The 16,295-nt window shown below is 38.0% G+C and overlaps 1 protein-coding gene across 1 annotated transcript in view; it reads right to left on the bottom strand.

Annotated features, from left to right (window-relative positions):
• LOC120863821 (multiple PDZ domain protein) overlaps nucleotides 1–16,295 on the bottom strand; it is a 175,335-nt gene that overhangs the window by 144,106 nt on the left and 14,934 nt on the right. Inside the window, exon 2 of the mRNA XM_040240389.1 lies at nucleotides 1,650–1,728. Within this exon, the coding sequence (XP_040096323.1) occupies nucleotides 1,650–1,665 (16 nt within the window). The 5' untranslated portion in view covers nucleotides 1,666–1,728. The remainder of the gene's footprint in view (nucleotides 1–1,649; nucleotides 1,729–16,295) is intronic.

Below are 16,295 nucleotides of genomic sequence, written 5' to 3'. Positions count from 1 at the left end.
TCAAAAACACAATTTTTTAATGCTTGAAATGTCTTACCTCCAAATTAAATAGCATATGTACATAAGCATAAAACTGAATATAATTTATTTATTAATCACCTTGTATAAGGTACAAAGGTGCCAAAGTTAGTATTTTCCATAAGTGTATCCTTAATAATCCTAACATCTAACATGCAAGACTCTAGACAGTTAAATGCTACCACAAATAATAGTTAAAAAACATCTCAAAATTCCACTCTCACTCCCTCTCTCCCTTCCATGTAAGTGAAGCTACAATTTTTAAAAAATACTGAAGACTGCTAAGATATATGCCCTAACATATTCTCAATGATATCTATTAAAATATATTGCCATACTGTAGTAATAAAAAAGAGTGAGAACTATCACTAGAGACATTTTTTGATACCAAAAATATGATTACACAGGAATAGAGAAACTAAAATATTAACTAATGCTGACCATGAGTTCATGCACAAAGTTAAACACTCATATGCAGAATTTTAAAAGCAAACAGTAACAAAGGTATGCCTAAGAACTGACTTTAGGTTATTTCCCATGGTATCTCAAAAAACAAATCTAGTATGAATTCTCACATCAATTCTTGAAAGGTGTACAACTCAGTAATAACTTACAAAATGAAGATTATCAGGTAATGGTTTAAATAATTCTGTATTTCCCCTTTGCTGTCCACTTTCTTATGAGGAACTTTCCTATGTAAACTATTAGTCTTTACTCTGTGTGACTTTCGTATAAAATAGGTGATACAGGAAATGTGCACCCATGCATTCTTATTACAGTCATAGTACCAGGAACAAAAGTTAACAGTAATGATCCTCATGATCACAAAAACAGCCCCTCCTTTCCTGCCACCCACTTCCCACTACCCCTCAAAACCTGCAGGTGTCAAGGCATCAGCCATGATCATCAAGGCATCACAGACACCTTCCAATACCTTCCAATAATCACACCCAAAGAGTTCCCTGGAAAAGGTGAAGACTGCAGTGTCAGATAAAGGACCAGGACAGACTGGACGTTCCATACCTGATATACCTGAAATCAGTTCTATAAACCAGCTTCTCTAAAACTAAAAAGCAGTACAGTGTAGGGGAAAAAGAAAAAAGATCAACACATGTCTAGAAAATTTGTTGGATATTTCAACCTAAATTATCTGCTACAGAAATTAAACTGCCATAAATTGTCACTCAAGTTTGTCAACCTGTTCGGTACTGTTATAGTGGTTTTACCAACTTAAAAGCTCAGTACTATTTAACCTGCCAAAAGTAAAGTAAATGTAAGACACAGGCAATGATCTTCAGTATTAAAAATATTGTTATACTTCTGGTGCTACCGAGAAAAAAACTTTAACCAGAACTGAGTTCATAAATCAGAACTGGGTTTACATTAAGCTTTCTTAAAACCCATATTTGGTAGAACATCTCATATACTTTTGCTTATAAGTGATGTGTTTTGATAACACTTCATATGAAACCATCTAAATATCAAAACACATTGCCCTAGTACAATGATAGTGGATTAAAAAAATATTAACCAAATTATTATAGACAGAATCTTAACATGTAGAACATATTTCAAAGATCCCAATGGAAGGAGTTTAAATCATTATCAAAACAGGAAGAAATAGGTCTTACCTATAGTTTCTAACATTTTTTTTCCAAATTTCAACGTTCTTCTTTAGAATGACTATAAACCAACAACTATAATGGAACTCTAGGGAGAAAAGAAAATGAAATGGTTATGTTTTACAACTTTTAAGTTATATTCTAAAACTAAATATTTTAAAAAGCACTTGATACCACTATGATTCCTCTGACCATTAAGATACTGTGGAGATAAGATAGGTTTCTATATAGGCAAAAATAAAAACAAAATGTATTCATTTTAGGATTTATTCAAAATTATCTTATATTTGCAGGTAAAACTTGTATAATAAGGTAAAAGGCATAAAATCTATTTTAATTAACTTGGTGCTCAGTTGCTTAGTCATGTCTGACTCTTTGGGACCCAATGGACTGTAGCCCGCCAGGCTCCTCTGTCCATGGAATTCTCCAGGCAAGAATGGGGTGGGGTGGGGAGGGTTGCCATTTTTTCCTCCAGGGAATATTCCCATACCAGGGATCAAAGTAACATCTTTTGCATTGGCAGGCAGATTCTTTACCACTGAGCCACCTGGGAGCCCCAAATAAGTTGGTCAGTCAGTCAGTTCAGTCGCTCAGTCGTGTCTGACTCTTTGTGACCCCATGAATCGCAGCACGCCTGGCCTCCCTGTCCATCACCAACTCCCTGAGTTCACTCAGACTCATGTCCATCGAGTCAGTGATGCCATCCAGCCATCTCATCCTCTGTCGTCCCCTTCTCCTCCTGCCCCCAATCCCTCCCAGCATCAGTCTTTTCCAATGAATCAACTCTTCGCATGAGGTGGCCAAAGTACTGGAGCTTCAGCTTCAGCATCATTCCCTCCAAAGAAATCCCAGGGCTGATCTCCTTCAGAATGGACTGGTTGGATCTCCTTGGAGTCCAAGGGACTCTCACGAGTCTTCTCCAACACCACAGTTCAAAAGCATCAATTTTTCGGTGCTCAGCTTTCTTCACAGTCCAACTCTCTGGTAGAAGTATACAAAATATTTCCTTTAAAGCTCCTCAACAGAGACCAGTATAACTCTGGATTCACTTACAGATCCTTATCCGAAGTGGAAGGAGCTTACTGGGCTCTGAATGAGAAATTCTGTAGGCAAAAAAATATTTTTAAGATAAAAAGTAGAAGATATGACCCTGCCGTTGACTGCTCCTAGTCTTAATTGGGAAGACAATTCAGACACACCAATTAAGAAATGAACTGTGATGCTCAATCAGCAAGTGAGTGCAAGATATTTAAACCATGCATGAAAAACTGAATAAAGGAGAGCCCAACATTCAAAAGCTACTTTACCTTTTTAAAATACCCTCCTGTCAATAATCTTTTCCCTACTCAAAAAGACTCCTTCAACCCACACAAATCTCATCTTTCTCTGATTATACTCATCTAAACTCTTTCAAGTACTGGATGCAGGTCTCCACTGACAATAACCACATCACTAACCCATCTTGAATCTCTGCTGTCCAACAGTTTTGTACAACTGACTCCAAGTTACCTTGATCCTTCCCCTTGAAGAAAACCCACAGTCATCAGAAGTCAGTGGGTCATTCTGTCAATGGTGAAGAGGAATTCAGAACCAGACATCCTCACTTTTCATCTAGAAGATGAGATAGGTGACTTCTCTGAGAAGGAACAAGCTGACCACCTGTTTTAGAAAGAATGCCTTTGGGAGACAAGAAAGAATCTGGTATGCAGGAGCAGATGCACAGACCATCAATGCCTGCAGTTAGCTCTGTATAAACTCTGAGAATAATACCTACTTGACCTTTCTTAAGCCAGGTCGGATATACAACTTAAAATGACTCCATTTCAAATAGTCAAACAGCTCAAGTACTGACACTTGTATTAGAAAGTCTCATAAAGTCTTGAAAAAGTAAAATTATATACATGAGTGCATGGTATGCACAATAAAATTTAATTCTATGCTCTTTCCCCTATGAAAACTTAACTCAGAAAGATAAAAAGTCAAGAAAAAAGAGCACTGACTCTAACTTGGAATGAAGAGTGATACAGCCTTGAACAAGGGGCCTATCATATGAACCTTAGTTTCCTAGAAAACACACTTACTCTTTGGGTATGTTCTGAGAAGTGAGATAAACATACAAATTTCCAGCTCACTGCAAAACACCTACCCTACCTCTCTGTTTTTATGATTAATGTTGACCACATGTAGATGAGCAGTCCAAGGCCAAGCCTTGCATGGTTTCACAGGGGAAAATATAGGAAGATCTTAAAGGACAATATAAGAATCCTTCATAAAAGAGTATTATTAGGTTCTCTCTCAAAAAATTAGTAACTTCTGACAAACAAACAAACGGAAAGATACTCCAATAGCAGGAAGTCCAGGACTACAAACATGTAGTTATGCAACCGCTCCAGAGGAAGCGTGACGGTAATGAAAGGGCATCGACGAGAGAGTCTGATGACCTGAGTTAAAATTTCAGCCTGACCCTTTACTAGCTCTACACCCTTGTTATGTCACTCATCTGTCTTTTCTGAACTTGGAATCTATTAATTACAAGTGAATGGCATTCATAAAGTTTTGAAGGAGTAAAATTATTTACATGAGTGCTTGGTATGCACAATAAAATTTAGTTCTATGCTCTTTCCTCTATGAAAAATTAACTTCAGAAGATAAATAGTATTCATTGCTTGGTGGGGGATGGAAGTTGGCCTACGGATTCAGAGGCCCACTGATTCAGGAGGAGTCTTCAGAGAAAGCACAAAGTAGTTCTCAACTGTGAAACACCCTGGCATCCAAAAGTTCACCTACAAGTCAATTATGTGGAAGTAGAATTGCTTACTCTTTCAGAGAAACCCTTATCATAAATGTTTTTATATATATATAAGCCTAGACTATTCCTGCAAGCTTTCCAAAGACACTAATGGTTGAACGTCAAGAGGTGGAGAACAATAGAAGGAAATTTTGAGCTGCATTTCTTCTGAATTTTAAAATTTTGTGTCAGTATACAGTGGTTAGATTTAACAAATAATAATACAGGACACCCAGTTTAATCTGAAATTCAGATAAATGAATAAATTCTAGTACAGGTATATTCCACACAACACTTGGGATATAACTGCACTAAACACTAACTTGTTGATTATCTGAAATTCAAATTTAACCAGGGATCCATTATTGTATCTGGCAAGCCTACTTACGTGTATATTAGCTTAGGAAAAATGCAAATTTTAAAAACCATTTTTAACCTAAGGAGTCTATGCTTCCTGAAGAACTTCAATGACAAATCCTTTAAAAATCCTCTTAATGATTTTAGCTGTGACCTTTTGATTCTCCAACAAGTGGTTGATAACACTGGTTCCAATCGAGGATAAAAATCAAACAGCTTCTTTCATTGCTTTTAGAAACAGAAACCGATTAATTAGGAATCATTTTACTTTTCAACAAGTTGTACTGGTAATGTGTAGGCACAGCTTTTGTGTAGTTGAGAATCATTACCTGAAACATAAAACAAATCATTCTTGCCCAACACAGATTATACGGCAACTAACAAGTGAAAATGTCTTCTGCTAAAAATAATTCTAACAGAAACTGCCCCAAATGCATACAATGTTCTAGATACCTTAACTGTTTTGGCGGTAAAAGGAGTACACCATTAGAAGAGCTTGCTGCAATGGTTCGCGGCTTGTCAAAGTTGCTCAGCATCTGTTAATGCATTTAAATTCAGCATTCATCTCACTCTTAGCTGCCTCGGTGCTAGCTGAAGTTAGCAGACAAATGCAAGGCTGTAGTCATTTGTAGGCAATCTGTCATACAGTCATTTGGCCACGACAGGAAAACTGACACTGGCAGTCATGATCATATTCCAGGGTTGCTGAACTACTGCTCCAAGAGCACAGAAACGTCCAGCTACCCACCAGCATCATGCAATCATCCAACAGAAAACCGCCAGCTCTTTTTAGCATCTGTTCTGTAGGACTTCTCCCTCATTTTTACAGGCTTGATCAGAAAAGCATTTGTGAACAAAATCTTTGTTTTGAAGTTGACATTTATGAATCTCTCCAAACTCCTTCAATAATAATAGAATTTATTCACTCTTTTTTGCTCTTTCAAATCAAAGAAAATCTAGTATTCAGGAACCTTGCCTTTAATGTAAGTCAAATACTGATTGATGGTCTCATCCTTCCTTTATAAAACGGAAAGATAAATTACCTGTCCAAAATGAATATGCTGAGAAGGGTCAAAAGCTTACAAAAGAACTCAAATTCTCTTATTTATTGATTCAGCAACTCACAGAGTGCCTACATGATGAGCATGTTTCTGGGTGGGAGAATTAGAGGAATGAGGACACAGTTTGAGAACTCATGGGCCAAGTGAATGGAAGAGGAAAAAAAAAAAAAAGTAAACAGACACTGGAAATAATAAGAATACAAAAGAGAGATGCCATCAAACCCAAACTGAAGAGAAAAGGGAAAGCTTCCTGGAGGCAGCAACCCCTGCATGGAATTTTAAGAAACAGGTGGGAGACAGGACAGAAGGGGTGATGGAAGGGCTGCCCACACAGAGGCAAGAGCGCACAGCACCTTCTGAGCACTGCAAGCCCTTACTTAGGCCTGGGCTGGGCCTGAAGGACAAGGGAAGAAGAGGTGGCGAGGCTACAGACGTGGCTACAGGGTAAATCACTGAGGGCCCTGGGCGCCGTTCATGAAGAGTTTATTTAAAATTGCAGCTTCTAAAAAAATAAAATAAAATAAAATTGCAGCTTCTTTTGGTAGAGTGAGTGATACAGCCAATCTTTGGTTTAGAACGATCACTCTGGTGATGGTGTGGAATATCTGTAAAAGAAATAAAAACTGGAAGCAAGAAGACCAGTTAAGAAGCATTTTCAAAGAGATGAAAGTGAAAAGTAAATGAAAATGGGAGACAGATCTGAGGAACAAGAGCTGTAAGCAAAAGGATCTGGTGATGTGAAGATAAGGCAGATGAGTCTAGGAAGAATCTCAGCTTTCCTGCTTGAGTTACTGATTGGATGGTAATATTAACACCATCAAGATTGAGAATATTAAAAAAAGAAAAGTAAGTGATATGGTTGTCCTGATCAAGAGTTCAAAAGGCTGAGTGAGTGTTACAGTGCCTGATAACACTGCTAGGCCCCCCATATTCATATGTTGAAGCTGTAATCCTCAATGAGATTATATTTGGAGATAGGGTTTTTAGGAAATAATCAAGTTTAAATGAGGTTATAAGGGTGGGGTCCTAAACCAAGAGGACTGAAAACCTTATAAGAAGACAAAGAGATATCTATGTTCCTCTCCCTCCTTCCTTTTCCCCCTCTCCTCACATGCAAGCAACAAAGAAAAGCCATGCTTTTTCTTTGGAAGTACACAGTGAGAAAGTGGCCATCCACAAAACCAGGAAGAGATCTCTCACCTGAAACCAAACCCTGCTAGACCTTGAGGGTGAACTTCCCAGCCTTTAGAGCAGTGGGGAAATAAATTTCTACTGTTTCAGCCACCCAGTCTATGGCATTATTTACAGCAGCCTGAACTAATTACTGCAGACTGCAACCTTCCCGCAGCCCCTGCTCCAAGGAATATGCCATTGCACACTATGCTATGCCCCTCTCCTCCAAGCATAACCAAAGAAGCAAAGGGGGGGGCCCCTCACTCGACGGAAGACAATCTAAGTGCTGACCTAAGAGGTAAAACTGGGCTAGCGTCTCTCTCTTGAGAATTTGAAAGAATAAACCAATTAGTAGTGGAGCTAGAGTTGAAAAGATAGAAGAAGCATGAGTAAGAATAAAGAAGCTAAGGTGGGGCACACATAGGCTTGAGTCATGAGAGACAGAAACAGATCAGTGGACAGAGACAGAAGAGAAGAACACAGTTGACATTAGGAGAGAGGCAAGGACTGCCCGGGAGACCCAACACAGCTAATGGGCAGAAAACTAAGTAAAACTGGCCCCCAAGAAACAGCCACTGACATCCATTTTTACAGTGCACTCCACTCTGCCAGAGCTAATCTGTATGAGGCTCTCTGTTCCAATCAAACACACCTATTACACTCTGCTTCGGTACAGCATCATACTATCACATCCCAAATACACCACTATCTTTCTTAAGATGAACCCTTCCTCCTTTGACTAATTCATGTGGAGACTCTACTTCCAATAAAGATTTGAGGGAACTTACAAGCAAATACAACTTTAATATGAAAACTGAGACAATTAAGAATTTTACAAGAGAGATAGTTACTTCAAAAAAACTAAGCATGAGGAACTTCTACTATGGCAGGTGAATAAAATACCATAAAGGATTCAGTTTTGATCAGAGCCTGAGAAAAGTCATCAGGTTTAAATCAAACAAATCATAAATCTACGGTTGATACAGGAATGTGAGATCTGATTAACAAGGTTTCATTCTATAAATGAAACCATAGTAACTGTGGAAAACATTCACAAGTAATGAAAATAATTCTAGCTAAAATATTCTAGTCAAAGGAGAATAGAAATACTTTCACCTCAAACTCCACTAGAAAAATAAACCAAACATCTATGTTAAAATTAAAACACTAAAAAAATAGAATTTACAATTTATAAACCAGGAGGAAAAAAGATGGAACAAACCATACTCAAGCAATCTAAAATAGTTTGGGAATACAGAAAATAAAGGAAAAAGCATCATTAAAAAAAGAGAAATGAAATAAATTCAGATATCCATATTCACAATAAATATAAATGGGTTAGACTCACTGAAGAACAGGCTCACAATCTGTATCTCAAAATCAAAAATGAAAGTTGTAAACAGTCTGATGTCAACCTATAATTTTTAATATATAGAATAATATATGCTACACATAAAAAGGTATTTATGTGATTTCATCATTACAACGAGTTACTGATAAAAGGACACATTCTAAAATCAATTACAGTTATAGTTACTTTTAGGAGTGGACAGATGGAAGTGGTAGCTTTTGATCAGAGAGAGGTCAAAAGGTGACTTTAGCTTTCTCTACTTTTTTAAGGAAACTATAATTTTAGAATGTTTTAAAGTTCTATTTATAAAAATTAATTGAGTTGAAATATTTATGGATAAAGTGGTCAAATGTATGGTATTTTCTTCCAAAAAATGGAAGAGGACAGAAGAAATATGACTGGACATGAAACAGTGGCTATTAAAAGTGAATAATGGATGCATGAGGGTTCACTATAATATAAACATCATAAAATGTACATTATAAAGTTTTCATAACAAAAAAATAGAAAAATAAGCGATTGACAATAAACATGTGAAAATGTTAATACCTACCTGATTTTGGAGGATGAGACTAGAGCTGATTAGTTCCTTCTTTATTCACAATATTTTTCAAATTCTCCCTATCATCTTGTCCCAACAAAAAAAAAAGGTTTCACCTTGAACTACTAAATTACTTGGAAAAATATTTCACTATTGGCAAATGCTACCAGAAAGATAATTTCTTCAGGCTAGATCACTTAACCCTCACAAAATGACAGGAAATATTATAAAAAGATTTCTTCAAAATTAGTATTTCATAAGGAATCTGTATTTGTACCATTAAAAACAAATTTATTCTGATTTTCTGATGGCTAGAAGTACTGCTTCTTGTTTTACCAAGCCCTGTGAGCTAAGAGCCTTAGAAGCGGATCTATGGCCCTGGATTAGCTAATTCCAGTGAGACTGAGCAGCAGGGCAATAAGTGATAAATGACTATTACTGTCCTACTTCCGAACACACACACAGAGCAAACTAAAACCCCCACCACTGGAAACGATGGGTCAACCCAAGAGAGTACATAAATATAAATTTGTTTCAGTTGAAAGAAAACTTATCTTTCATGTATATGTAAATGATGATTCAATATTATGAACAGTCACACAATATATTTAAGCTAAAATTATAGTATGGGCAAGTGGCATATTAATCCACATATGGAAATACATAAATTATAACCATTACTCTGATCAGGAATCTACATACTCTAAACAAATTTGGTGATAATAATCATCTCATTCCTTTTCCTAGGAACCTACTGAAAATACATATAGATATTAGGCTATTTAGTAACTTACAGACACACTTACACAGAAATGTGTTTATACTAACAAACATTAACTTTATTTAATGTTCATTAACTTTATTTTGGTTTTGAAAGCTACTTCCTTTTATTTTTAAGACTGTTGGCCTGAAGTGAAAGGTTCATTGTCCTTTCAAAAGGTATAACATGTTTGGTCCTTTACTGCAGATTTCCTAAAAGCACAAAAATACTAATTTTATACAGACATTTTACCAGATTCATATCCACTTCCAGTAACACACACATAAATTATATTTTGTGATGCTTTTGAGTCAAGCTCCTTATTTATTGCTCACACTCAAAGATGAAGTCAATTTTATGGTTGAAAGCAGCCTTAAAACACACGCAGGGCACAGACAAACGCAAGTTTGCTAAGGTTTGGTGAATCATAATCTAAAAAATAACTATAACAATTTAAACAATAAGAATCAGCAGTGTGTCTGGGATTAGAACCTCAGGCTGCTTTATTACTCAATTGACTTTTTGAAAGGCTGGATTTTTTTTTAATATACTACGAACCAATTAAGTTTATATTCCATTGTACTATATTCATTTCCTTCCTCCTCCATCATCCATATATTTTTTTTTAAAGAAGAGTCAAGGAAACACACACATACACACTGCTAGAGAACTACAGATTCCAATACCTTCTCTCTGGGCAACAATTTTTATGTATTTTCCATCCATTTTCTTCTCTCTTAAAACAATCATTCCTACAGGAAAGGGACCCTCTCCAAATCAACTCACACCAAATATGGTTAACTCAGAAAAAAAAATTTAGATGCTTCTGAGAATAAAGATTTAGCCTCTTCTGTTCTTTCATCCCCTAGCTAAACTCAGGAATTTAGGTTGGTAGGCAGTTTGCTCCTGTTTCCCACCGCACTGTCAGTGTTGAGAGCCAAGCAGCAACAGGCTGGGCACCTTTTTGGACAGAACCAGGCAGGGGAAATGTCTTAAAAAGCATCACTACGAACAAAGCTGGTGGAGGTGATGGAATTCCAGTTGAGCTACTTCAAATCCTGAAAGATGATGCTGTGAAAGTGCTGCACTCAATATGCCAGCAAATTTGGAAAACTCAGCAGTGGCCACAGGACTGGAAAAGGTTACTTTTCATTCCAATCCTAAAGAAAGGCAATGCCAAAGAATGCTCCAACTACTACATAATTGCACTCATCTCACACGCTAGTAAAGTAATGCTCAAAATTCTCCAAGCCAGGCTTCAGCAATACGTGAACCGTGAACTTCCTGATGTTCAAGCTGGTTTTAGGAAAGGCAGAGGAACAAGAGATCAAATTGCCAACATCCGCTGGATCATCAAAAAAGCAAGAGAGTTCCAATAAAACATCTATTTCTGCTTTATTGACTATACCAAAGCCTTTGACTGTGTGGATCACAACAAACTGGAAAATTCTTAAAGAGATGGGAATACCAGACCACCTGACCTGCCTCTTGAGAAACCTATATGCAGGTCAGGAAGCAACAGTTAGAACTAGACATGGAACAACAGACTGGTTCCAAATAGGAAAAGGAGTACATCAAGGCTGTATATTGTCACCCTGCTTATTTAACTTTTATGCAGAGTACATCATGAGAAACGCTGGGCTGGAAGAAGCACAAGCTGGAATCAAGATTGCCAGAAGAAATATCAATAACCTCAGAAATGCAGATGACACCACCCTTATGGCAGAAAGTGAAGAGGAACTAAAGAGCCTCTTAATGAACGTCAAAGAGGAGAGTGAAAAAGTTGGCTTAAAGCTCAACATTCAGAAAACTAAGATCATGGCATCTCATCTCATCACTTCATGGGAAATAGATGGGGAAACAGTGGAAACGGTGGCTGACTTTATTTTGGGGGCTCCAAAATCACTGCAGATGGTGATTGCAGCCATGAAATTAAAAGACACTTACTCCTTGGAAGGAAAGTTATGACCAACCTAGATAGCATATTTAAAAGCAGAGACATTACCTTGCCAAAAAAGGTCTGTCTAGTCAAGGCTATGGTTTTTCCTGTGGTCATGTATGGATGTGAGAGTTGGACTGTGAAGAAGGCTGAGCGCTGAAGAATCGATGCTTTTGAACTGTGGTGTTGGAGAAGGCTTTTGAGAGTCCCTTGGACTGCAAGGACATCCAACCCGTCCATTCTGAAGGAGATCAGCCCCGGGATTTCTTTGGAAGGAATGATGCTAAAGCTGAAACTCCAGCACTTTGGCCACCTCATGCGACGAGTTGACTCACTGGAAAAGACTCTGATGCTGGGAGGGATTGAGGGCAGGAGGAGAAGGGGATGACAGAGGATGAGATGGCTGGATGGCATCACCGACTCGACGGATGTGAGTCTGTGTGAACTCCGGGAGTTGGTGATGGACAGGGAGGCCCTGGTGTGCTGTGATTCATGGGGTCGCAAAGAGTCGGACGCCACTGAGCAACTGAACTGAACTGAACTGAACTGAGGCAGGGGAATTCCTCCAAGGGCTGCCCCTGCAGGCAAACAACACTGGGTCCACATCAGACTGCAGAGGCAGCCAGCTGCTCATACAGCACTCACTCCAGCCTCATAACTGAACTGAGGGAAACCGAACATGGACAGGGGGATTAACTCTGCCACAGAATCCTCAGGTGTCATTCCACAGCTGGCAACCAATCCAGCAGAGAAACTACCACAGGCGCCTGCCTCCTGCCCTTTGCCTGCCTGGAATGGAGCAGTTCTCCAGTGGGCAGGGCCAATGGTGTCCCTGGCACTTAGAAAAAGCACAAATACACAAAGCGTCCCCATAGGACCCTGTAACATGGCCCGGCAGCTGCCAGTCAGTTCTATGTTAAGACTGACCAACTGCAAGAGGAGGTGATAGACGAATCTCTGTCGTTCCTGGCTGCCCTCTCAGAGATGAGTTTGTGAGATCTCAGTAACAATACTGGCATATTAACAAAACAATTGATGGCTTTATCAGTTGCGACTTAATGATTCCTTAGGGGAAAGCCCTAAAGAAAGACAAACTTTTCAACACAGATACACTGTGGAACGAGGAGATGGAAGGTCAGAATATTGTAACCATGCTGCTTCAACTTACCTCCCCATCCAACTAGTTCATGCTCTTCATCAAAGGTCATCCAAGGGCTTTGCCCCATAATTTAAAAAATAACTCTATATCCACCATTCCCTAACAGTTTTTCCTATTCTGCAATCTTTTCTAAAAAAATTATTAAGCGTTGTCTATCATATCGCCACTTAGCTATCATTTAGCTGTAAGTACTAAACATAATTAGATATTTTTATTTTCCCCATCAATCAGTGCTTCGTAAATTCAGTCTGTGGCTTTCATGATCTCCCTCTGCTGAATTTGGGTGGAAACAAAGACAACGTTTACAAACTTTAACCAGAAAAGGGCAGCCTCAAATTTCTAACAGGAAACCCTCTGGGAAGAAAACAGCATACTGAAATGTGATTTAACTTAGCTGTTTTTCTTTCCTGGACTATGCTTGTGGTGACTAGAGGTCTGCACCCAAGTTGACTCAGTTTCAACCCTTTGCTGTGCTGAGAAGTACCAGGCATGTGCTGAGAAGGGCTCATAAAAGATCACGCTCTCTTGCTCTGAGTCCATTCTTTGCAATATTTGTCATGGAGCATTTAGAACCCTTAACTTTAGCTGGCAGAAGAAATTAATACATTTTTGCAATTATTAATGCTTAATAATTTCAAATATCATATGTAAAGACATCAGAAAAGTTTGTGACCTTTTACCAAAACAACTTGTTAAAACCTTATTTTGTTGATAAGGAGTAAAAGGTCAAAGAGATTACTAACTTTCCCAAGATCACATAACTCAGACCTTTTATTAAGCAATCCTATTTCTATAGTCATTATTATGCAGGGGCACTGTAAAGTTTATATAATAAAACATCAATAACTATCTGAAAGTTTCAACCGAAGGTAGTCTTAATTCATCTACAAGGATATGGGGACAGAAAAAAAGGAAGAAATAATAAGCTTAAAAATCTTACTCTGTTAGATTGGGTGTCTATTAAATTCCTTAAACAATGAACTGTTTCATTTTCCATGTCATTTTGTGGATTTTTTTTTTAAAGCAACTTTATTGCTGAGGTACAAATTAACCACCAAATATTCCCTTAAAGAGCCAGAGGTTTCCTAATATATATTCACCACTGGAATATTTAAAATGTAGGTGTGTTGTAATCCACAACTAAGCCAATAATTTGTCATTTAAGACTGTTAAAACATGCTCTTCAATAACAATTGATAATAAAACTGTATATAAGAATTGGTTTCTGTTACATCTACTGTAATAACTCTTCCACAAGTGAGTTTTTTAGACAATGAACTGGCATTTATTTTTACTCTTTGAAATGAAACTATTTATGAAATAGCTGTCATATATCCCTATCTTCTTAAACACAGCATATGTGCTTCACAAACATGCATACGTTTAAACCTACCAATAGCTCAGTATTAGATGTACCCACTTTCAAGTAAGAAAACTGAGGCTGAAAGATTAAAGTATTTTCTGCTATACTCATGAAGTATGTAAGCACCAGAGCTACTAACATTAAAAGCCAATCTGAGTTTGACTGACATCAAAGCCAAGTGCTTTCCACCAAATCATAGCTCTGTGTTCTAATACTACTACTACAGGAAAGAAAATAGCTATTTACCTTCAGATAAGTAGCCTCAGACAGCCATGCTTTCAGAGGTCCTAAACTGCTACTATAAGGCTCTCTTGAAAAAACATTCTTACCATTTCACTAGTTGAGATCCTGGGCAAGTCACTTAACTTCTTGGAGCTGCTGTTGTAAAGTAAGCATTAACAATAACATATGCAAAATGCCTAGAAGAAACAGGCATACAAAAGCCACTGCTATCACTATTCCGTCTTCTAGTGTCTGCACCAACTCAATGGACATGAGCTTGGGTAAACTCTGGGAGTTGGCGATGGACAGGGAGGCCTGGCGTTCTGCAGCCCATGGGGTCGCAAAGAGTCAGACAGGACTGAGCGACTAAACTGAACTGAGTGTCTGCTGTTTCCAATTTGAACGTAACTCTTTAACAGGAGTGAAAATTTGATCATTTCTGACCTTGGTCTTTTAACTTACACCATGTCTTACCTATGTAGTAAATAAAGCATTTAGCTTTAGGGCAGCTTTCCCATTGCTGAAAAATACACGTACTTTTTGTACTATTGAAGATCCTCCAAATCACTCCCTCTAAAATACTTCAAAGAAGTAGAAATGAACCCAAAGAAAGTGTAATCCAAAATTCAGCTTAGTCAAAGAACTGACACTCTAAAACGTGTTAAGTTACCAACCAGAAGAGACAGACGGAGAGGGAATAGATGTGGTGTCTGACAAGACAGAGATAAACGAACAGGAAGAAAGGAAGAAGAAATATTGAGGTGAGGAAGCTGAAAGGGGGAAGAAATAGAAAGCTGAAGGACAGCAAAGCAAGTTAGAAAGCCCTGAGAAAAGTCCTTAGCATTCGCCAGGCTAACAGGAGGTGGAGAGCATGCTGACGAAGGTCATAGATGCCCAGAAGAACTGAATCATCTCCCTGCCAATGTGAAATCTGATCTCAAAGGAAGAACTGCAAGGCAATCTTCCTGTACCCAAACACAGTAAAACTCATTACATTTGAGTCACTATCCTTTGAGTCAGTTATCAGAATCTCCTGAGATAAAGTAGGTGAAAATGCTTAGAAAATGGGAAGTTATAGAAGCATTAGGCATTATGATTACTATCAACAGATTTAGCATCAGAATGGCTAACTGATACTGTTGTTTCCTATCCCTAACTTAAGAAAATCAATAACCATAAAAAATTATATATACATAGCACTATTTTAGCAAGTTTTAAATAAGCACTTACATTTCCCGATGCATAAGGCACAGGCAGATTCAGCAGGAAGATACTTGCACCAGATACTTCCGTTCTCATACAAATAAATACGCACTTTCACATCTAATTTTCATAATTTTTTTGTTGTTTTTAAGAAAGCCATCCTAAATTCTATAAACTTTAAGCCCCCCCCCCAAAAGAAACAAACTGTACTATCTGCCTCTATCACTAAACCATATGGCAAAGAAAAATAAAGACAGGTACCTTGCTTCCGAGCTCTCAGTTTTGTAGAAAACAGTACATAATTACACTGCAACAAGATGTGCTATTTTGGGAGAGTAAAAGGAATCCAAGGCTATCAGAATGAGTCAGAAAAAAAAAACTGGGAACATGACATGTGAATCGTCCTGAAAGCCCTGCAATTTGGGATATGAGGGACAGCCAGGAGAGGGAATGGCGTCTCTTACAAATGGAAAGACACCCGCTAAGACAACAAAACTACGTAATTTAATGACAATGGTTCTGTAGCACAAGGCTGCCACCCTAAACAGGAGAGGAAAGCCATGTTTTCATGGCCTTCATGGGACTTTGCCCCACAAGGGGAGAGAGTGAATTTTAGATACATGGGGCAGGGGTGGCAGGAAGGGGGGGGGGTTACTAAAATTTATTTTCTGGGGAAAAAAAAATTCTGGCAATATGCTACATAGTTCATCAAAAATAGAAAAGAACTAGGGATTTCCC

This window comes from Oryx dammah, unplaced genomic scaffold (assembly GCF_014754425.2).
Source record: "Oryx dammah isolate SB20612 unplaced genomic scaffold, SCBI_Odam_1.1 HiC_scaffold_1, whole genome shotgun sequence".
Lineage (NCBI taxonomy): Eukaryota > Metazoa > Chordata > Mammalia > Artiodactyla > Bovidae > Oryx > Oryx dammah.
This window is presented reverse-complemented; position numbering and strand designations above follow the sequence as displayed.